Raw genomic sequence first — 23553 nt, 5'->3', positions numbered from 1 at the left:
ATTAAAAAATACAGGCTGAACTGTTTATGAAAAGTACGATTAAATACAGAGTTCTTTATTGCAAGAGGACAAAAATGTGAATAGTAAAATAAAGATGAAAAGAATCTTTTTGGGGTGTGGAGAGATACTGGTCTTGCCAAGCATGGTTTTTAATTGTGAAAAGCTAATGCTTCTGTTCTCTGTGGGAGATGGATTCAAGCATGTATTCTGTGTGCAGGGTAACACTCCAGGGTATCGTAAAGAATGAGTCAAGAGGATTATACGCAGGCAAAATGTGATTCACCAAAAGTAGTACATATTTCTTTCAGGGTGTCATCACAAGAATATTGTGTAACTTCTGAGAAATTCCTGACCTAGATTTTCCTGTCTTGGGTGTTTTTATTGTTGTTGTTGAAGTATTGTTTGGATAACAGGGAAAGTTTTGTGCAACACCCCAGGAGGGGGAAAAAACCAAAACAACTACGCTGAATAAAGGGAGAAAAGTTTTGGGAAATCCTTGTGAGCTGTGGGGTTGAGATCCCCAGTGCTCCTCTTGCATCTAAGAAGAAGAGTGGGAACTTGTGGGAAGGAAGGGACGTATATGACCTCTGTCCTGCTTTACACTCCAGGGCCGGGGATGTTGAGGGACAGTTCTTAATCCCCAACTCAAAGTAAGTTACAATAACTTGGAGGTTGTTCTGATCTGCTGTAGCAATGCAATGGAGCATAAGGTTGTCTAGGATTGTCAGTGTCCTGTTCTACCTGAGAAACCAAAGCCAGAAGAGTTTTATGCCTTCTGGTGATTTTTTTGAGGCTGTGAACAGAAAAAGTCCTTTGAGCCCCAAGGACAAGCTGTTCATCACACTTGCAGGGAAGGAAGGCACAAGCATTCTCTAGATCTTTCTCCTGCAGACTTAGTGTCTTCAATCTCAAATTACTCAATTTTTGTGCCCTTCTGTATCTCAGACACTGGAATGCAGCATAAGCCCCATGGTATTATGCTACCTTTAATTAAATACAATGGAACAAAATGTTGTTAATGATAAGCAGACATGTGAGGTTTTGTTTAAGCACATGTTCAGCTGCTCACTGAAAGATAAGAAATTGCAACTATATTTCCTTTGATTTATTAGATCTGTCAGAGTAAAAATAACATCTAAGATAAGATAATGGCACTATAAATTTTGCTTCTTCATATGCAAAATTATTTACGATCTTTTTATTTGCCCAATTTACATTAAAAGTTGAGATTCTTATTCTTCAGCATTTCTCTAAATTCTAAATCTAGGCAGAACATCTACACACGAAACACAACAACTGGCATACAGAATAATACCTTTTTTGGTAGGTGTCTCATTTCAAGCAAGTACAATTGTTGATAGAAAATCTTAAATTTTCTTTAGTCACATCTTAAATGAATGTATTTTAGTTATTTGAAGTAACCTGAAAAGCTGCACTTTCGAACCTGACCCAGAGCCTGTTGAAGTCAGTCTTTCTATTTAACTCACTGACATTGGAGTGAATTAGGCCCTTTCTGTTTAATTATCCCAACTACAGGCAGTGTTGATTGAGTGATACTCTGATCTCATATTCCAAAAGAAGGATTTCTGGCAAGAAGTCTTCCCTTGTTAAAAATCAGATTCTGCACAAGTTGAACACCTCTGGGATCCTGCTGTCTTTTTGTTGGGATCGCCAATAGAGGAAATATTTTCCCTTAATTAAGATGTGAAAAACACTCGTTAAGGTCACCTTGTCATGGTTGTGAGATTTGTGATTGCTTTGTAGTGGAAAATAATGGAAGTCCCTCTGGGATCAGTGTGCCCAATTTAAAATATAGGATAAAGTGATGTTGGAAAGACTAACTTAAAGTGAAATCAAATGGTTGAAGAGAAATATATAGCCTGCATTCCTGAGCTATTTCTTTTTTATGCTGAAATGTAATAGCAGAATTGTCCTCTATGGCAGGAAAGGAGAGGTTTTATTGATAAAAATTGTAGAACCTTAGTATGGGTGATTCATTAAATTTTACTGTGTGTTAGAATAAAACATTGCTAATATAAAATTTCAGTTTAAGAAAATAATTTGAAAACCTAGAAAAGCACATAGGTTCTTTCTTATTGTTAAGGATTGTTTTAATAATGAGCTCTCAATGTAAACATTCCATTTAATACTGTGAGAAACATGCTGTACTTTTAGTGATGTTACATCACATTTGCACTTGATTCAAAAAAATTGGGCAGAATGTCATTAGATTTTTAACACATGGAAACTTTGTGATCTTAACAACAAAGCAGCTTCAAGGGTTTTGTATTTTGTTAGGTTGGAATGTGTGAAATGTGACGCTTTTGTAAAAACTGAAGACAAGAAATTACTACAGTTCCCCGGAATAATTATAGTTAAAAATTTCTGGAATATAAACTAAAAAACCAAAATCTTCATCTTAATTTCATCCTGTCTTTTAAGCTGTAAGTATGTAACAAGAAACTTCACTGTTGGCCCCAGTTTGTATTTGTGCTTCAGAATCATGACATCTATTTTGGAGCATGCATAAATCTGTCAGACCTGCACAGCAGAGCAACACACAGTGTTGTTGCCTTGGACTTTTGGCAGCATGCAGGAAAGAGGGGGAATTAAGATTGGTTTAGTTTGTTTTGCTATGTTGTTTCCCCTAACGACAGCTTCTAATTGCTAATATACCAGAGAACTGAAGTAATTTTATTATTCATGATTGTTGATATTTGGCCTTATAAAAAGTTTACAACTTTTATACACATGTAATAGTTTTAACCCCTCTCTCTGTTCTTAAGGATAAAGAAAAAAAATTCCACACTTTTTATCTTTAAGTAAGATACTGGCGTTAGGGTGGGGCCTTTCTCTAGGATGCAAAAAAGAGGTGTTGTCTGTTAAAACCACACATTCACCCTCTCCTCTTCCAAATAAAAGGTGTATTTGAATCCAGGTCTGTTTAGAAAGGCCTCAGAACTGAAACTTTTTACCTATTGTTTATGTAACTGTCTTATTATTATAATTATACTTTTGACAAACACTGCCTCCTTTCCTGAATCTGTATCAATAGGAGTTTCACCATTTTACTTCACTAAGAACTAAGGTTCAGTAGGAAGTGGTGGACAGAGATCCTTAGCAAGCTGTTAGGAACATGCTCTGTAAGTCAAGCTATGTAGTGTATTAAAGCTACGTACACAGCAAGCTCTTGAGTGAGGGAGACGCAGCGCTGCACAGCATAGTGGATTTCTGTATAGCATGACTGGAAGACAAACCTGACCTTGTGCCAAATTCATTGTGTATGTGGTAATTAAATAAGGCTCTTCAGTTTATCCTGTGCTTGAACTATCTTGAAGCCATTGTAGTTTCCCTTGTTCTTGCTATGAAAGACTGAAATATTTTCAAAAACTGGCAGTACAGATTCTTTCCAGATGTTAAAGAAACTGCTTGAAGTTAAATGGACCTAAATAGCAAGTGATGATTTTTACTTATTCTTTTCATTATGTCAAAATGACAGAGACTTACCAGTTCCTCGTAATTCGATGGTAATTGGTAAGAATACGAATAAGGAAACAGAAGCATCTGGGAGTAGGAGTGAATCGTCAAGTATGCCTTGATTGTAGAAAGATGTTCACGAATAAAATCAGCCAAAGCCTTGGCCTCCTTTTCAGACTCAGCTGTGGAGCCACAGTACGTGTCATCACAGGGTTGGTTTGAGGCCCCAGTAGCTGGGAAGAAAGGTGAATTTAATGAGTATTTAATGAGAAAAGTTCGTTGTGAGGAGAGTCATGTTACATCACTTTTGTAGATAAGCCTTGGAAACCCTACTAACACATGTGCCATATCAGAGGAGAGAATATTTTATTGCATAATTAAGATACTGGGCAACATGACATAGCATTAAATAAATATACCCTGTAGAGCGTTCATAGCTGGAAGAACATGAATATTGATGTAAAGCCCTATATTATGTAAGTAATTTGGGATATTGATTTGCTTCAGTACTTGACAATACTCTGCTTGCATATCTCCCCCATTTCCAGGACACTTCCAGGAAACACCAAGTGAAAAGCCCTCAGAAGAGACCCTTCTCCACTGAGTGAAACCAAACGAAAGAAAACTCTTTCAGTTTCTGCTCTGAGCTCATGGAAGTGTGTGTGTATGCATGTGTGTCAGTGTATGTATGTGTACCAGTGTATATGTACATATATGTTCATAGAAGTAGCCATATGGATGACAATAGTAACCAAAGTCTGTTTTTTGCCCAAAACTGCCCCAAAAGTTGAACACAATCTACTTCACAATACCGTACTGGTGGTCTTCACTCAAACTTGAGCTGGACCAACCATCAGGTAGGGAAAAATCTGTAATTAAGCATCCTGGCTATTGCACCCCGTTATAATAGCTTGCAGCTATTGTTAGGAGTCACTTACTGCACCAGCCAGCATCAAAATTCCTGTTGAGATCTGCACCAATGCAAGTGCTACCAGCATTTTTAGAGCGTGTCTTTCTCCACATGCGGTTCTGAAATAGAATGGTGAAGCTTAGATCAAAAATAAGAGAAGGTTCTAACAGCTGGCTTTTCCAGCAATACTCTTCTTGAGAATGAAGACTGTACTTACATTTGTCCAAGTGTAAACGTAACCATCAATATTAATAACAGGCAAAACATAGAAGTCCAAGCTATTGAGAAGTGTGGTCATGACAGTATCTTCTCCATAGGTATCAACAGCCTAGTTGGAGAAAAGTAGAAAAGGCTGATGAGGCCTTCATGGATCTCTGTCTCCTGTGTGTATCTAAAGGCCTGGATCGGGAATTAACGAATGTGGTGGGCAAAGTCATCCAGGTCACTCCACCATGTGAGATGGCAGCTCTGTGATATTACATACACTGAGAGGATTTACACTAACTCAAACCATACTGCTGTTAGAAAGCCATCTCATTCTGGTAGATAAATTATATGGTAAAGCAATGTTGATTTTGAACAGGATAATAAATCCCTGGAGAGATTTCCATCTACTAGCTTCTTGTTTAAAGACAGAGCAAAGTTCCTGTCCATATATTCTCCCTACATCCTGTCACCTTAAGGGTTTGAGTTTAATTTATGTGAGAAGGAAAAATCAATATTCCCATTTTTTTGTACTTGTGCAAAGAAATTTCATCAGTAACCAAAATTACAGAGAATATTTCCAAAGAACATCCTCACACATTTCCAATTATAATGCAGATTTTTCCCTGCACTTTTCCAGACACATACGTTGAATAACAAACGTAAGAACTCCTGCCATAAGCCTGTGTATCATGATTGTTCATGGCCTGGCACTTTGTGTGCTTGCTTACAGATTTATATCAGTGTCAAGGCAGCATGCGATGATCATGTAAATTTGCACCCATTTTTCCTTTACTCTCCACGGACATAAAGGATAACACAGTAGTAATGCAATGGAGAAAGGCATCTATTGGCTTGTAACTAGGATGTGGGAAAGTTGGATGTAGAATCTAGAAAAGCAGTTTCAGATCACTAGAACTTACTTTTTTGTGTTTTGTTTTTTTTGGAGATGCATATAACAATCCACCTTGCTCATGTTTTTCTCTAGTGTTTGTTTTTTACTTTTGTTTAGAAGCAATCCCAAGTGAATTGCTGCTGATGTTCAGAGGATTGCACTTTTAAAGCACTTCTGCCTATCCACACTTGGATCCACTGAGCAGAGCCGCTGCTGGTGTCAGGTTCACCCATGAATTAAGCGACCAGACAGTGAAAATGGCAGCTGTGGTGACGTGAACTACTAAGAGAAAAATGTGCTAACATGCTGTCTGCAGCCTTATTAGGGGATAATGAAATCACATTCCCATTGACTCAGCTGAGATGTCACGCTTAATTTCCACTGCTTCCTACACAAAACCACATGGCTGATAAGACTGAGATTATGCTTGCTACCAATGCCTCTGCCAGCGTGGCTCGCTCACGTACTTTGGCTTTGCTTTACTTGGCTTTTAAATCCCAGCTGCTGCTTCTGCTGCTTCCTCTTCAAGCAGGAGCTCTTACAAAATTTGAGAGTCAGTCAGTGAGTTGTTCTGCTAAGTCGATTGATCTCCCCCACTGAGGGGCAATACACCTCTGTAAGAGAAGACTGTGCAGCATTTGACAACTCCCACCTGCTTTATATTGGTGGTGAGGAGAAGGAAAAAAAACAAAGGAGAAAAACTCATATAATTCAAGGCCTAAAGTATCCCAGCCTGAAATTAAGCTAATCTCACCTGTGCAGCTCTTTCCTGAATATGCTTTCTTGTTTTAGCAACCATTCTGTACAACCTGAAGTGGCAGCTCAGAGGATGTATATGCATTTCCCTCTTCCTGACCAGAGTTTAGGGAGCTCCATCTATAGTCTTCCTCCTCTCTTGGGTATATTTCCTCAGTGCACTCTGTGCTCAGCTGAGGGTAGGCTTCCACCCTCTCTGTTGCCTTACTAAGTAAAGCGGTTTGCAAGGAATACAGCACCTGACACTGCAGGAGGACGGCTGTTCTGACGTGCATTCAGGTGCCTTCTGATGTGCCCTTGAATTTCCTTACTCCCTACTCCTTATGACTGTCTTTACATGACAATGTAGTGTGACTAGACCTGTTTGCTTGTCTCTCACCTCACTCTGACTACAGGTGCAAAAAGGCATTTATAGATTATGTAAGTAACCCTTGTAGTTGTCAGTACCTCTTACACATGCTGAAAGATTACAGGTCCCACCATTAAGATCTGGTTTAAGTAGTTACCCTCTAACCATCTGAGGAGAGAGAAGGGATGTGCAGACAGGTATTTAGAGGTAAAAACGCAATCTGCAGTGGCCTCAGCTCTTGCTGCTTACTTAAGATTTTCTTAAACATAGTTGCATTTTGTAAAATATTTTTTCATCTTTAGGCTTACTGACTTCTTTCACAAACCACTGGCAGAAAGCTGGAGAGATCCATTCTCTTGCATGGAAACCACAATCCATGAAGATGGCCTTCTTATTTTGACCACTTTTTCCCAACTAGGAAAAAAAAACAACAAAAAAATCAGGTCTTGAACAAAATAATTTGTATGCAGAACAAGTCGGTCAGCTTGCTGACCTAGAAAGTCAAACTTTATACAAATATAGCATTCCTTGATTAAATGGAAATCTATGGAGCGCTCTTAGCTGTAGCTGACCATGATATTCAAGCTAAAACAATAGCCTCTTAATAATTTCATTTTCATTATTGTACATAAGCTTCTCGCCCCTCCCCCCAATTATTTGATTATTGTGTGCTGTTGATTTATTTCCTGTAGTGTCTCTAAGAGTCGATCTTCTTTGCTTGAATGATATATTATTGTAAATGCTTATGCAATTTTGGGCAAGTAATCTTCATCCTTTCACCTGTATTTAAGTAATTGTATCTTATTTATTCATAAGAGTTAATGCCAAAAAAATATATACGATGAAGATACAAACAAATTTGTAGCCTGTTGCTAGAGAGACTGACATTTATAGATCCTTTTAGAGTAAATGTTGTTACAAACAACAGATGGAGAAAACATAAAGGTAGGTGATAATTCAGATAGCTCTCAGGAGTGTGGTTAAATTTATGTGTGTGAACTTCTAGTGATTCATTATGGGCCTTTTAAAAAAAATCTTAAGAGGTGAAAAAAATCATAGTAGAATGAAGAAAATGTACTAGATTTTCTGCAAAATGTGTATTACTATCTTAGCATTATTGGTGTTTTAATCTTGTGGAGGTTAATAGAGGAAAACGGTCTAGCACAAAGAACTCAAAGCACTTACTTTGAGAAGGTATATTGACCGTCCTTCGTATGTTTCCCCAATTACACTGCGAGAGATGAGGTCAGGATTCTGAGCAGCGATGTCAGCAGTCCAAGCAGCTATCTGTTTAATAAGGAGGTTAAATTTTCTGATGTCTCTGTCCTCAGGTCCACAATAATTAATCCACAGACTTCAAGCCAGAATGGTCCTTCTGAGCATCTAACCTGACCTAATATTTAGTACAGTTTGTAGATTTCCAAGAATCTTGTACTACAGCTGTATGTCTGAATTAAGATTTTCTAGTATGAATTTATCTAAACCCGCCATTGGAGTATGGCTGGTGGATTACAAAACCCTTTGAATGATGACCCTAAAAAGTTATGAGTTTTTCACCCCTTAAACTCTCTTAACAAAAGAAAACTGTTTTTCTTGTTAAGCTAGGTAGATGGAATGCCTTAAATATTCTACATGTTATAATGTTTCTTCAGTTTCATGGGTCTTTTATTCATCATCATTCTTGAATTACTGACAGCAGTGCTGGACAGGGATTTGTAGGAACAGTCCACCAATGTCAGATACAAAAGAAAGAAAATCTCCTTCATTCTATTTATTATTTAAGGGAAGGAATAACAGCCTTTATTATCTTAATATTGGAGCAGATTCGCTTTGTTACAGGTGCCTTCAGAATCTCACAAAAAAGTTGTCACATCCACACAAAAAAGCATTTCATGCCCAAAGAGCTATTTACGAACTAAGAAAAAGACAGGACACAGCAGACAGATCTAGACAAACTGGCAAGGGAATACAAGAAATAATGGCTGACGTTATGGATGCTGGTGGGTATCTTGCACGCCAGTAACCTTTGCAGAGTCAGAGGAGTTTTTGTTCTTATTTTTAAATAGCCTTGAAAAAGGAGAATGTGTTTTTAGGAGAGTTCTGGTTGGGAGAACTTTAAGGAGTTCTGTATATGTTCTATAGATACCACTTGGAGAAGAAATACAAGTTTTCTTGTTTGAAAATCCAGCAGGTGCTTAGTGGGCAATGATTGGCACAAAAATGAAAGATTTTTGGAAGGAAAGACATGAAAGGAAGATTGTTGTACTTTTAAGCATAAGAACTGTGATGCAATGGATGATAAGGAGCCGCTGCAAAGATGTGAAGAGTGACATGGTCGAGGTTACGTGTCAGGAAAAATGAGCATGGCTGTGAAAAAAGGAGGAGGGGAGAGCTCATGGTAGAAGACGAAGAGCTAGAATTGGGGCAGGGAATGGAATCAAGCTTTTTAGCAGAGGAGATGGGAGAAGGAGTGAAAAGGAAAGAGCAAATTAGTAGTGAAGCTTGTCAAGGCTGGTCATTGGATGTCTGCCAGAGTTTCTTTGCAGCACTGGGAGCAGAAGTAGAGGAAGTAGGTGTAGGTGGATGGGTTATACAGATTAACTCAGTAATGAGCATTAAAGGAGAAGAGGAAGGAGGGTCTGGAGAAGGAGTTATATTAGTCGATGGAACAGAAGAGGGAAAGGGAAGAAGCATATCAGAAACCATTTTGACTACAGAGGCTAAGGTATCGTGCTGGTAAAGTGGCAAACTTCCAGACTTTACCGTTTCCCAGTCATTGTACTTTTCATAGCTGTGGCTGGTGGTTTGAGCTTTCCTGTCAAGCTGGGCATCCAGTGCAGCCTGCACGTTGTCAATCAGAACTCTGCAATAAGGCACCACGAAAAGTGTAAAGAGAAACACAGTTTGCTAGCAGGAAAAACAAGCACCAGGTAGACATTTCAGGGTCTTCCTGGAACTAAGGCCTCATGAATCACAGAATCACAGAATCACAGAATGGTAGGGTTTGGAAGGGACCTCTGTGGGTCATCTAGTCCAACCCCCCTGCCGAAGCAGGGTCACCTACAGCAGGCTGCACAGGACCTTGTCCAGGCGGGTCTTGAATATCTCCAGAGAAGGAGACTTCACAACCTCTCTGGGCAGCCTGTTCCAGGGCTCCGTCACCCTCAGAGGGAAGAAGTTCTTCCTCATATTCAGACGGAACTTCCTGTGCTTCAGTTTGTGCCCATTGCCCCTTGTCCTGTCACTGGGCACCACTGAAAAGAGCTTGGCCCCATCCTCCTGACACCCACCCTTGAGATATTTATAAGCATTTATTTGGTCCCCTCTCAGCCTTCTCTTCTTCAGGCTAAACAAGCCCAGCTCCCTCAGCCTTTCCTCGTAGGAGAGATGCTCCAGGCCCCTCAGCATCCTCGTAGCCCTCTGCTGGACTCTCTCCAGTAGCTCCTCATCTTTCTTGAAGTGGGGAGCCCAGAACTGGACAGAGTACTCCAGATGGGGCCTCCCTAGGGCAGTGTAGAGGGGAAGGAGAACCTCCCTCGACCTGCTGGCCACACTCTTCTTGAAATGTGTGTGTGGGGGGTTGATTTATGCATTTGAAAATAAGGTATATTAGGTTTAAGTTTCAACCTACTTCCTGCCTCAACCTCTCCACCAGAACAATCAGGGAGCAATAGCTTCCTCCTAATTAGCACCCGCCTGCTTACTCCCATACTAACAGACCTCCAGGATTGCAACAGTTTGCTTTAGGAAGAATGGTAATGCTGAGACAGCGTGTGGAAAATGAGCTATGGGCTGACCTCATGTTGCCTGATTGTCCTTGTCTCAATAGGAAAAGGGCCCTCTCTTGAACTTGTGGCACTGGAGGACAGTTAGACAGCAGCAAGGTAATACTCCCATGCAGCAACACAGAGATGTTTGCCTGATGAAATTCTCTGTCAAACCAGGCTTCCAAAGTTTACATGTGGTTTGACAGCTCTGTTGCGGGTGGCATTATCCATCCTCCAAGCTACTTTACTTCAAGTGAGGTGGGCTACTAAAGTAGAACACACAATGGCAAGAAAACCCCACCATCCTGTCTGGATTGGTTGGATCTCTCCTGTTCGTCTTTCCCCGGGACTGACACAAAGGCACAGCTCATCACTGAGTATACTCTTGAGGAACTTTTGCTTATATTTTAACCTTGGCTATCAAAAAATCAAGTCCTCTTGTTTTTCCAGTGCTTGTCTTAACATTCTTACAAATCTTACTCATCCAGGAGATGTCCTTTATCATTTGTGATTTGGATAGAAGAGCAAGAGGCCAGTTTGTGAGGCACCACCAGCCTTCAGAATGAACAGTGCAAGTGACTACACTGACATGATGTCACGGCACTGCAGCTGCACTTCAAAAGAATTGTAACGGCTTGGGTTGTCACAAGGACGCTCCACTTCAGATTGTCAGGGACACCTTCCAGACATTATGGCCTTTTTTGCAATCAAAAGATTTGTTCATGGACCTGAGGGAGTTCATGAATATTATAGGAAAAACTAACACATGTAGAGTAAATCCCTCTTTGCCAAAGAGGAAATTCGACTGAAATTGGATTCCTGTGCCGTATGTGGGCTGTGGCATTACCGAAAGTTATTTCTTCTAGAATGTGTTTAGATTCTGTTCCCTCAGCAGCATCCAAATCAGGCATGATTAACTTGAGGCCAGTAAGTTTAGGGGTGGATTATCCTAGGATTTAGCAGATCATAAAAGTTATGTTTCATGAGAACTGTGTGGTGTCCAGTGAAGGAGTTTGGTCTGGTGGCAACAGCAATGGGGCTGAGAGACAAAAACTCTCCACTCAGACAAATGAAGTTGTGAGAACTTGGTCAAGTAACACTGACTTTTAGTGTTTGAGTATATGATGTTAACACAATATCCATTACACATCGCAGAAGCCTGGTAATCAAGCTGGGCCAAGCCAATTTGCAATGCTCAGGTGGAGCTAAAGAAGCAGTCAAGACAGACAGCTCCACACCAGCCCAAATTCAACTTATCATCCTGAGTTAGTGCTTGCATAGTGACTGGAAGATATGAAGTACAAGCTGTTGCCTGGTCCTGGTTTTTTCTCCTTACCCTCCCATTAGTGCTACTCACTACGATGCTTCCGTCCTCAGGGATGTGTAATGTGGCAGTTTGGCCTATTACCTCCACTTATGCTGCAGTTGTATTCAGTCATGGAAACCCAGGGTGTTTTTTACTTCTTGGTAGTATACTTACAAAATATTTAAGCCAATTAAGAGCTCTCTCTTTGGAGAAATCCTTGCCATGGAGCTGCTGTGTGACTTCAGTAAGCCTAAGGCTGTCATGAGAATCTCTTCTCCCCACTCCCTTGGCCCTTCACCTGGCAACTGTCTTCTCTTTGTCACCAGCTGTGTTTTTTTTGACCCTCTAGCTATCATTCTTCAGCTTGGGGAACTCAGTGGGGAGCTCCTCATAGTGGCCCTTGGGGCTCACCATTTTCTGGCTTCAGTTCCCTGATACTATCACGGAAACCCTTCTGCTGCACTTTCTGGCTCTTTTTAGATCTTTGCTGCATTTGCCTTTACTGAGAAACCTTTCTTGTCCCCTTCATACTCCACCCCGGTGTACTGCAGGGCACTTTCACCCTGGGGACATTCCTGGTAGTAAGTCTTTGCTTCCTGTCTCTAACCTCCATCAACATTTCACCTCACCCCGTTAATGCGGAGCAGCTACAGCCCATTTGAACTGCCGTAGGAAAGCTGAACCCCACAGAGCCATCTGCAGGGGGGATGAAGTTTGTGACAGGAGGGTCAGTTGACCAATAGGAAAAGAACAAACACATTTTCCCCAGTATTTAATCTCCTTCTGTTCAAAATCAAGCAGTAAGAACAAACTTACCTATACTCCACTCCACCTTCTTTCAAAAGATCTTCAACCTCAAAAGACTTGTCAGCTTCAACTCGGAAATCAACTTGCATTTTTGGCCTTACCACTGTGACAGAATCGGGCTTCCAAAAGTCAACCTGAAAGAAGGCCAAATGAATACATAAATAAATACATACATATGGCTGCTTCTTTCTGGCAGCTGCAATGGATGTGCCAGATGTATGGCAATAGTGGATGTATGTGCAATAGTGATGATGATTGTGATTAATATACCAAATTTAATTGCTATCCTGACCCAACCTTTCTTGCCAGAAATATCGACCTAAATTTTAACTGGAGATTGGTTAAGAAGATTTTATTAGGCCCTGCAATTTATATGGCAGAATTCTGGAGATGGCAGTGACAGTTTCACAAATGCCAAGTATTCTACAGCATTTGCGTCCATACAGACTTGTGAGTATTATAACTATCTTTACAATTTCTTTCGTTCTTTGTACAGATTTCACTGTAGGTTTTTGCCTATAACTTTTAGACAGAAATGGACACTGTAGTAGCAGAGGAATGCTACATGAATACTTCACATAATTCAGCTGGGAAAGACTGTTGTCTGCATGAGTGCTGTTAAGACTCAGTTCACTAAAGTTGGTATGAGGAACCTGTGCCTTCAGGAGATGTTTAGTTCAGCATGGGCAAACAACAGTGCTATTGCTATTTCATGCATTTTTGGTGAAGTTGGCTTCCAGACCTCTAGATTTAGCACCTTACCAAAGGCCAATGAAAGCAAAGCTGGTTTGCCAGCCTAATGCCTTTTCAACCTTTAATCTCATGAATGTAAAGGAAATTGGGGCTGGTGGGCATATTTTGAACTATGTGTCTTCAAGTGAGATGACTATTCCAAGATATAATACCGCATCAGTCCTGACTGATTCCTTTGCATAACAATGGTAGTTCAGGGATCTTTTCTTTGCTTAAAAGAAAAAGGAAACAAATAATCCCTTTATACTACACACTTAAAAGAAAACATGGTATATTAACTTTCTTAATATTGGCAGCACCGTTCCAACAGTGTATTTCTCTACAGAATACTGTTCCAGCATGCTATCCTAGCCTGGTGATGCTAGTTCTCCACATCTGTACTTCGTTAAAAATAGCATCCTTTCATCCTACAGATAATGGTGTCTTTATCACAAATAGCTATTTTACAACATCAAAGCTGAAGAGAAATATTGAAAACATTTGCTGTCATTATTGTTTTTTCTCATGTCATTGTGTCATCATATATCTACATCAAGGTCAGTAAGAAACACGCAGCTTGGTTGGTTGGAGGGAAGGGAAGCTTTAAAGGAAGGTCAGAGAAGAAAAGATGACATGAGAGACTAGAGGCCAAAGAAAAGTTTGATTTGTTGGGAGTATGGATTTTTAGATTGTTTAAATGAGCAAAATGTTTTACCTATAATTGTAACAGTTCTGGTAGTTGGAATTTCCATGTTTTATCTAATACATTCTTAAAAGCACCCCACACTTAATACAGCATTTCAGATTAACTTGTTCGATTAATAAATTCTGGTGGGCACTTTGCTATTCGGACTGGGTTAACCAGAATTTCTAGGAAGGTATTGGAATGTATTTCTATAGCTCTAGCTTTATCACTTTGTCCTGTTCTTTCTGAAGAAACACTCCAGCTGACTTGAATGGAATCAAGCTTAGGTCTTTAATTCAGTAGCTTTTTTTTTTTTAAGATATATGTTAGTTCAAGAAAAGGAGAAATGTTCCTTTCAAATGCAATACAGCCCTTTCCTCAGGTTCTTTACCTGCATGTAGCTGGCAAGGGAATGGATGATTTTCACCTGCTCATCATTCTGTGGAATCACACGAAACACCTTCTGCCTGAAAGGGAAGAAAAAGATTTGATTTGAAACAGGTAAGTCAATTGAAAGGCTTTTGCTCATGCAGCAGAAATTGTGCAAATATAAAACTTGATGACTATTCTTACCCATCAAAGGCAAGATCCTGCAGGTGAGCAGAAACACCTGCAGCACCTATGAGAACCAAGAATGCCCACATTTTTTTTTAAAGAAAAAAATGCAGATTTTCAATTCTTCTGTGCTGCTTTTATAACCTGTTTTGTCCTGCTTTTTATCAGTTATATACTGGAACAACCCACTGATCAACTGATAAATTATTCCCTTGGCCTTGTTCTATTTGCATACTATTTAGAATGTTTGTTTTACTCCACACCTGTGAAAACAGCTGAAAGTCTCAAGGAGGGCTGGCTAAAGAAGCTTGCTACTTGAGCCGGATAAACTCTTGATGAGAAAAAGTGAATTTAATTTCCTGTATTCTTTTTTGTTGTATGTGCATTTTGATTTTTTTTTTTTTTTTTGCAATCATTTGCTTGCTGGATTACTAACTTTATAATACTTTATTGTTACTTTATGTAATCATAGATGTGTATCAGTTGTTGCAATGTGACTGGTCTTAATCAGACAGCATTGTCCCTCTTCATGAATAATGTGGGGCTGACTGACGAAGAGTAAACACGTTGGGATGTACCCATTATCTTTTTTTTTCCAACAGAGAAGTACTGACTTTGCTCAGTCACTTCACTGAAACTTATGAGTCAGGTGTCTGAAGAAGTGAGGGTGTAGAAATTTCAATTCGCAGTAGAGTTGTATGTATACTGCACATAATACATGCATTGATTCTTGCATATTCTCTAATTTATTCATGAAAGGATCATAGGTAAATGTCTTTTAAGTTGGCACTACTGTGGGCATTACAAGTAGGCCAAGAAGATCAAATGAAATGTAGTCATACAAGAGCATTCTTAGCTTTACCTTTCATGTTGTGCCTAAACTATCTGAGAAACGAGAGTGTGTTTGCGTCACTGGACTTGCATCTGTTTAGTTTTCATTAACGACTACTTGGCATTAAATGTAACGTTAATTGTCTGTTGATGCTGTGTCCTGAGGTGACTGATGTTTTAGGCAGAGATCTTCTTAATGAATCAGTACATAAATAGATAAAGAATGGAATCTGTGAGCTCAGTTCTGTCTTCTGTTATGCCTAAGTGACCAGACAAATTGAAGGCGTTCAGAGACAGATAATCTTGAAGATATTCTTGGAATCCATGTCTGCTATTTTGCATAAATCTACACGTACGCATATCATATGATATGTGAACATTTACAATAAAATTAATATATATTTATCTCAGATTAAAAGACATAGTGGCAGTTTCAAAATGCAGAAATTTGAATTGTCGATGACCATTTTGAAGAATGAATGTGGCATCAGACTCTACACCTAATTTTTTATGAGGTTCTCTGGAGTCAACTCAGTAAAGCTGCAGCAGCCTTATATACAGAATACCTAGAAATATATTTTTAAAATCAGTCTAACAAAAATGCAGCATCTTATGCTTACCAATATGACCCATGATAAATATGCTCCTAAAAGGAGACTCCGAAACTGCTCCGAGCCTATTTATCCAAAACTGTCTTTGCCAAATCATAGGGTTTGAACTTACTTTACAATTAATGACCTAATTTGTAGCACTGTGGGCTCGTGCCCAGCAATAATTTTACTTAGAGTCAAGTTTCCAAAGAAGGATGACAGCAGGAGTTATTCTGACAGAGTGCCAAAATAATACCACAAAGTCTTCAGAAGTTTTAATTTTAAGATGATGAGATCTACGGTATCAGATAGTATGGTCTGGTCCCTCAAACACTGCTAAGACAATAATGTGGAGATGATCAAGCCCAGATCTTGCAATGAATAAATGATCACAAGAAGTAATCAAACAAATTGCAGATGTCATCATTCCCTGTTGAGCACTGAGAAGCATCTTGGAAATAGAAGACTGCCAGATTTTAATGCCTGAGTTTACTTTTAAGAAATTATTTCTTTCTTCTCATGCATTTGGAGATGATCGGGGTTTTTTGTTCTATGGGTTTGTTTTTTTTGTCCAAACAATCACTGACACAGCATTACTGCCATCAACTACTGAGCTGGCAAGTATTACTGAACACTATAATTTCTGATGGCAGTCTTTGCTGTTTCCATCCCAGACTAAGTCAGGAAAAAACAATGACCTGGAATACTACTTAAGTGACTTATTTTGCATCTCAACATTGATAGTTATTTGTCACATTAGCTCATAATCTACCTCTAAACATTGTCTTGTTTTTCTAACTGTATAATATGAATGTTTAATATTTGTATGATAAAAGGGCAGCATAAGGATAAATAAAATAGCAAATTACATTTGGTTAAGCCATCTGTTCTTTTTAGTGTCTGATTACAAGCCAACAGCACATCAGTTGGCCACGGTTGAGTAAACCTTGGCCTTTACTGCTTAACACTGAGTGCAGAGGCTAGTATTACCTATATCTTTGAAAAGATTTAGAGGAAGATTTTTTTTTTCCTTAATCAAGAAAGTAACAAAACCAGCTGAATCCCAGTAGGAGAGAGACTGTGTAGTAATTTCCTTCAGCAGATGTATTTTGTCTTATACTTAAGGTGAGCACAGCTGAAAAAAAGTGTCAGCTATAGTAATTTCATTGCAATTGTTTGCTTTTTTGATGATTAAAAATAAAGCCTTCTGTGATGTTTTCACTCACAAAGAGTAGTCCCGGTGTTTAGTGACATGAGCTTTAAAAAGTTTTCATGCTAATAATTGTCAATATTCCATCTGAAATTCATTTTTGTAGTAATTTCTTATTTCACTTTTAGGAATAGAGATACTCTGATACTCCACTTTTTGAAAAGTTTATGAAGGCTAACCGCAGACTGATAAAAGGAAAAAATACCAGTGTTAGCAGTTCAGAAACATCCTTTATCCTGTGAAGGCTTTCATCCCATTTGTTATCAAACTGAGTCCAAAAATCTGAGGATAAATAATGTCTCTTTTTCTGAGAGTTTCAGTAGATACAGATTTCCTGAATCAGATAGTCTGTTGAGCTGTATTTTAAAAAGTCTGCTATCTTTTACTCACAAATCATTGTCAGTTCTTATAATCCTTGACTGACAAATCTACCTTCTTAATATTGTTTGATATTTATTATGTTCCAAAAGATCAGTGAGAAACTCCTCAACGTCCAAATCTTAACGCTACCGATGTATGTAATGTAGCAAAATCCTAATATGTGCCTCAGACCAGCCACATGCATTTGAATTATGGGGACCCTCTTGTCATCATTTATCTCTTAAGGTAGTATGTGCTAACCTTAGTTTTTAAGAGTAATACAACTGAATATATTCTGAAGAACTTTGAGAGTACTTTGAAGAGGCCAAGGTCAGCAGAACCTACTATGCAGCATATGATCCAAGTTTTCTTGGTATTTTCTCTGTATTTATATATTATTAATATTGCATCTTTTAATTCATCAAAGGCTTTTTCAACTTTAGTGACCTGGGACATGCTCATATCCTACCATTTTGGTAGCTATGTGTAGGTATTTTTTTCTCAACATTTGCAGTTGCTATTTAACATGTGAACGGGAGCTAGATATTGAGAGAAAAGAATGGGAGTGATGAGATCTAGGGTATGGAATGAAAAAAGGTAGCGCTCATGGCTTTGGAATGTGTTTCTACTCCTGGTACTGACTCATCAGGTGAGAAACAGCAAAACTGTGACTGTTCTTTCATAGGGTCGGTGGATTCTTGCCACCGTATCTCCTGTGAAAGAGGTATCATATTTTTACCATTGACCTCTAATAGTAGGCATTAAGACTGAATGTATTGCAGCTTCATTATATGATAAATGCGTGGATTGCTTAGTGTTTAGGAAACATTTTATATCCCTAGCTAGAGGTTGTTGAATATACCATACACATTCAGATTCTTATTTGCTTGAAAAAAGTGTGAAATTTACTATTGAATAAAGGTATTTGCAGTGCCATAATTCCCAGAAACCAAGCACCGAGAATCTGTTCAGTGCCAAACAGAAAAAAGATATTTAATGAAGCAATGAGAAGGACTGACCTCACACCCATTGATTATGGACATCTTCTGCTTAATTAGCTTGTCCTTGGCATGGGCTTTCTGTCATGTACAAAAGTGTGGTGGGTTCTCATACTCGGGCCTATTCCCTGGCATCTGTAAGGCTGGCAGGGTCACGGCAGGACTCTGTGACAGCTCAAAGATACAGAAAAGCATGAGGTCCTTCCCCTTGCAATGTTGAAGACACTGAGAGCAGCATGTGGTATGCAGTGAGAGATTGTGCCTACACTGAAAAGTTCATAATCTAAAAAAGCACACAAGTAACTAGACACTCCGTACTCTTACTAATAGAAGACAGTTGAAACTTTCAGCTCTCGTCTCCTGGCAGTATTTGATGAATGCAGGAGTTTCTCTTCTGGTGTAGATCAGCACAACGTTTACACCTATATAATGTCTCCAGCAATGCCAGAACCAGATGCTGCTGAGGTGGTGCTAGAATTACTCTAACGAGATACAGGAGCATGTGCCCACGGTTGAGGCCTCCCCAGGGTATCTAATATGGGTTGTTAGCACATTGTCTTTCTCAGCATTCCCCTAGCTTCCATTCTGCGCTCTGCAGGGGCTGAAGGTAAATCAGGCTCTCAGTGCGCAATCATCCACCTCCAGTTTTAACAGAATGATGGAGACGGACAGATGAATCCCCATTTCATCCAGCTAAATATGATCCAAAGAGTGATGCTGTATTGGAGTTAACACAGCACAGCAGGATCACCATGCGTGGGAGTAAAGACAGATGATAGATAACAGGAGAGTCCAGGATGCATTAAGAAAACACCAGCAGGAAAGGTTCAAGGAGGAGAATGGATTGAGCAGCCTGATTCCACGCTTAGGCCTAACTGAAATTTGTTTTTGCAGATTGCTACGTGATTTACCACGCTGTTTTCCTTTTTGTATGTGTTTGCCTTAATGGATGATGTAAATCACGAACATTCTTCTTCTCCCATGTAGCTTGGTTTTCATCTGTAGACTAGGTAAAGTTTGAAGCTTAGTGCTTGGGTAGTTACCTTCAGCTTTGAAAGATTTTGAAATCTGGTGCCTGTTGTTTGCTGACAGGTAGGTTGTATCAGCTGCTGTTATACCTGGGCAAAGGTCAGGGAATTCGATTGTTTCAGAAAAACAACCCCTTCTAGAAATGACTAAACCGTCTCAGTTTGCATTTATTGAAGTAACCCAAATTCACAAGCTGCAGAAGAAAGTAGAACTCCACTATGAGTGGAACTTCAGCTAATTCTCTGTCTTCCTCCCTAACAAAACATATATAGTAAAATATGATTAAAATGAGTTCCCTTCTTAGTTTCCACCAGAGTCTGGAGTCAGATTTCATAGGTCATATTGCAAAAATGAAAAAAACAACAAAAAAATAATGTAAAAATACCAAACCAAAAAGTCCAAATAGATTACGTAAATTGGGTATTCTGCACATCAATTTGTTCATGTAACAATATGTTCCCTTTCAAAAGAGTCGTGGTTCTTAGTTCATCAGACGTACTCATAAAACTCTTCTCAAAGCAATTAATTGGACTAATAAGCTATACTTGGGCAGCATTATTAAAACAGTAATTGCAAAAAACATAGTGAGAGTTCACTCATAATAAGAGTATGGGGTAGCAAATTAAGCTGAATGAATTAATCTGGGCACTCTTTGTTCCTTTGTGAACACGTTAAGCAAACAAAGTTCAAAGTGAGGGGAGAGCCTCTGATTTAAGCAAGTGTATTAGCTATTTGTGAGACATCACAGGAAAAAATAACAAGAAATCAAATTCATGCCACTGAAGTGCGTGGAACCGAATCTGATTGAGGTATGGATTTTTGTCTAGGTGAAAAGTTCCTTTTATTCATAGAAGGAAGTCAACAACTAAAGATAAGACTGAACTTCTCAAGAGATGAGTAATTTGCTATTTTTCAGTAAGCAGTAGGCTTCACAACAAAGAAAAACATACAGAGTGCAAACAATTTCATCATGTAGCCGTAGTCTAATCTCACTTTCAAGAATTTATCTTGAAATTGATTCAGTTGGACACGTCTTTCTTAAACTTGTACGAAAAGGACCCTGATGAAGCAAAAAAGCAGCAAGCTGCAGAACATATAACAACATTCTTGGGAAATATTTTCGTCTGTACACATGGAAATGTTTGGGCATCAGAGATAAGATAGCTGCTTTAAATCCAGGGTCCACATTCTGCTGTATTACACCCACGCAAGTCTGGATGTTTAAATTCAGTTTGCGTTTTCGCTTGGTAGAGCATGAATGAAACAGTACTATTTTTACCAACTTCATTGGTAACAGTGTGTAAAACTCTAGTTTGTCATACAGGTATTACAAACGCTGGGACCATGCAGGTCTAGTTTTAGACAGAGATGGGTTTTGCTACTAATTTATCTCTGCTTCTTACTTACATTTCTCTGCACTTCTCAGCTTCCAGCCCCAAAATCAAATCAGCTGGGAAGGAGTAGCGAGAGACCATGCTTTGATCCCCTGCCTCCTGAAACATCACAGCTACCTGAAATCCTTACATTTTCTGTGAATTATTTAAAACATTTTCTCAAAAAAGATACATTTTGATGTGGAAATGTTGCTGTAGTGCTTCACGGATGTGGTAGAGAAGGTATCGCAAGGCCCTGTGCCGTATTCTGCAGCCAGTATGTCACACCCTGGTGTTCTGTGACGCAGGACGCCAGCCACGCAGCGCGGCAGCTCAGCTGCTGCTTTGGTGCAACTGTCGCCAGAAGATCTGGTCTGAGAGCCTGGCCAGACTGAAAAAAAATTATATCAAAATATATAAAAATACAAAACATAAAATCTATTTTACGTATATAAATGCTATTTTTTTAATAAAACCTGATAATATTCCTACCTTGAGATGTTTCATAGGGAAAGATAAAGTTCCTTCCCCACTGTCATTAGCTGTTTTTTACTGCTACGCAGCAGACTGCTTGGGGAATTTTTTTCTCTTCTTTTGCTGCCAAAGATTTTCCTACCTAAGCAAAGCTGCCTCTTGGTTTGTTCATTATGTTGCTCTCACTTGACTTTGCCTTCTCACCGGAAGGCTTACCACAGAATATGTGTTGTTTAGGATTTTGCTTGTTTCTGATTCATACACATTTTTAAACTAGATATTTGCTTTCTTTATGTTGCCTTTGTCCCAACCTACTTTCTGAATTAGGTAAATAGCTGAAACTTCCCACATGTTTGAAAAAAACAGTAATCGTTATTCACTCCAGGAAAATAAGAACAGGCTGTGATGTTCAGTACCTCCCCCTCACTGAATAACAAGCTTCTGAAGCTTGATCTGAGAGGTTTTGTCAGGCCTAAATAATAGAAATAAAATCCAGTAAGGCTGTCCGTCATACCCCAGTATACCTGAGGTACAGAACTTTCCCCTTTCCCTCTGGCCATTTTAAGGTCATTAGACTGATGCTCCAGCATGTGCTAATGGAGAGCCCAGTTCTTCATGACCGGTCCGTGTGAGACAAACCAATGGGGTGGACATTATGTGAGAGACACAAATCACTCTTACCATTATCAGGCATGAAAAGGATCCTTGAGAGGTTTATGCAATCCCAGAATAAGCCTTCCAAATTATGCTAAATGTAGATGTATTTAAGATTAAAGGAGAGGTCATATTTTTATTACTTGCTTTAGTGGCAGTTAACATTTGATTTAAACTTGGAAGTACAGAGTTGAATTTGTTAGAGAGATTCATCATACTTGTACTAAATAACACATGAAAATATTAATGGAACATAGAATATTTGGATTTTAATTTTTTAAATTATTTTGTTTACATTTAAGATTTACAGTTCCTGTGGTATGTGGGCAAGGGCTGTTATATGTGCAGTGGCAGTGTAATTGGTAGGCGAGGGGTTTGACTAACAGCACTGCTGAAAGGATACCTAAGCCGCAGGGAGAAAACTCCACTTCTCCTTATCCTACTGCTGTTCTCTGATTTCCTTGTTGAATGAAAAATCTGATAAGGGTTCATTGGTCCTGCAGTGCAGAACTCCATGATATTTTATAGAGGAGTGGATTTATAGACTTTCTAAGACTTTTGACAGATGGAAAGCCCTCAGATGTCGTCAAGGTGAGCTGCTATTCATACTTTTATCCTGGTAGTGTTTCTAGGGGTCTGTTGGGATAGTCATGTTTCCAAACCCATATAAGCCCTCTGCACTAATAAATGGGGCGTGAGGCAGTGTAGCCTGACATTTCTGGCTCTTGAGCTCATGATGCCACGTGGCACAGGGGAAAGCAATGCAGACTTGCTGGCTTAAGTCTTGATGAAAGCTTCTGCAGGTTTTTCTGCAGATTCAGGGTAGCTGTTAACATGCCTGCTGAAACTGATACATTAAAGGTTTCTGAAATAATGCTCTGCATTTCCAGTATATGGCCTGGCAGAAGTAAGACAATTACTCTTAGAGCTTTTCTATCGGTAAAATGAAGCTATCTGAGCTGAAAAAATGCTATTTGTGAAACCTAGCATTTTATGTCAGATTTGGCATCAGCAGGTTCATGGAAAAGCAATGGTTCAAATTGGGTGGCAAAGCAGTTCAGCCAACGCACTGAACAGAAAATTTGGAAACAGTCTTTAAAAATGGAAGGTGATGAGTTCCAGCTGGATTTTCTTTATCCCCTGGCTGATCAGATGTGAAACAGAGATAAGAATTTTTGCAGGCATGAGAAGAAGTGGGAAGCCAGGTTGAGACTAAGAGGTGACAGGGAGACTGAGATTAGAGAAGTCTCATTCTGTCTCTACTGCACTGTCAGCAGACTTCCAGTTCATTAGTGGATGCAGTCCTGTCTGAAAAAATGTGGTTGTCATTAGTAAAGGTTTTATATTTCCATATTCAGATACCCTGCAAGGTGTGTGTTCTCATGTTTACTTACTGTATGTCTAAGTACTATTTAAATCAATACTCCCTTAAGCTGCCAGAACAAACAGGAAAACAATGTAATTTACAGACCTCCAGGATGTTCAATGTACATAAAAATGTGGTGTTATATCTATTTCCTTTGATATTCCAGATTAATGAATGCATCAAAATCAGGAGCGGTGTAAGGCAGTTCACCAGGGGAACAGGATC

The 23553-nt window shown here is 39.2% G+C and overlaps 1 protein-coding gene and 1 long non-coding RNA gene across 2 annotated transcripts in view; one reads left to right on the top strand and one right to left on the bottom strand.

Moving 5' to 3' along the window:
• The window catches only part of CPB1 (carboxypeptidase B1), a 20657-nt gene extending 6125 nt beyond the window's left edge, over nt 1-14532 (bottom strand). The window contains exons 1-9 of the mRNA XM_009944825.1: nt 14462-14532; nt 14280-14355; nt 12481-12605; nt 9355-9454; nt 7777-7878; nt 6904-7005; nt 4605-4715; nt 4416-4506; nt 3508-3710 (exon numbers count right to left, since the gene is read on the bottom strand). Of these exons, the coding sequence (XP_009943127.1) occupies nt 3508-3710; nt 4416-4506; nt 4605-4715; nt 6904-7005; nt 7777-7878; nt 9355-9454; nt 12481-12605; nt 14280-14355; nt 14462-14532 (981 nt within the window). The remainder of the gene's footprint in view (nt 1-3507; nt 3711-4415; nt 4507-4604; nt 4716-6903; nt 7006-7776; nt 7879-9354; nt 9455-12480; nt 12606-14279; nt 14356-14461) is intronic.
• LOC142361121 (uncharacterized) lies at nt 3936-23553 on the top strand. Its single transcript, XR_012763643.1, has 4 exons — nt 3936-4133; nt 12781-12921; nt 14271-14389; nt 23495-23553. It is a non-coding gene; the product is annotated as an uncharacterized LOC142361121 (long non-coding RNA).

The sequence above is a fragment of the Opisthocomus hoazin genome, chromosome 4, assembly GCF_030867145.1.
Source record: "Opisthocomus hoazin isolate bOpiHoa1 chromosome 4, bOpiHoa1.hap1, whole genome shotgun sequence".
NCBI lineage: Eukaryota > Metazoa > Chordata > Aves > Opisthocomiformes > Opisthocomidae > Opisthocomus > Opisthocomus hoazin.
The sequence above is the reverse complement of the archived record's forward strand: the minus strand, read 5'-3'. Positions and strand labels throughout refer to the sequence as shown.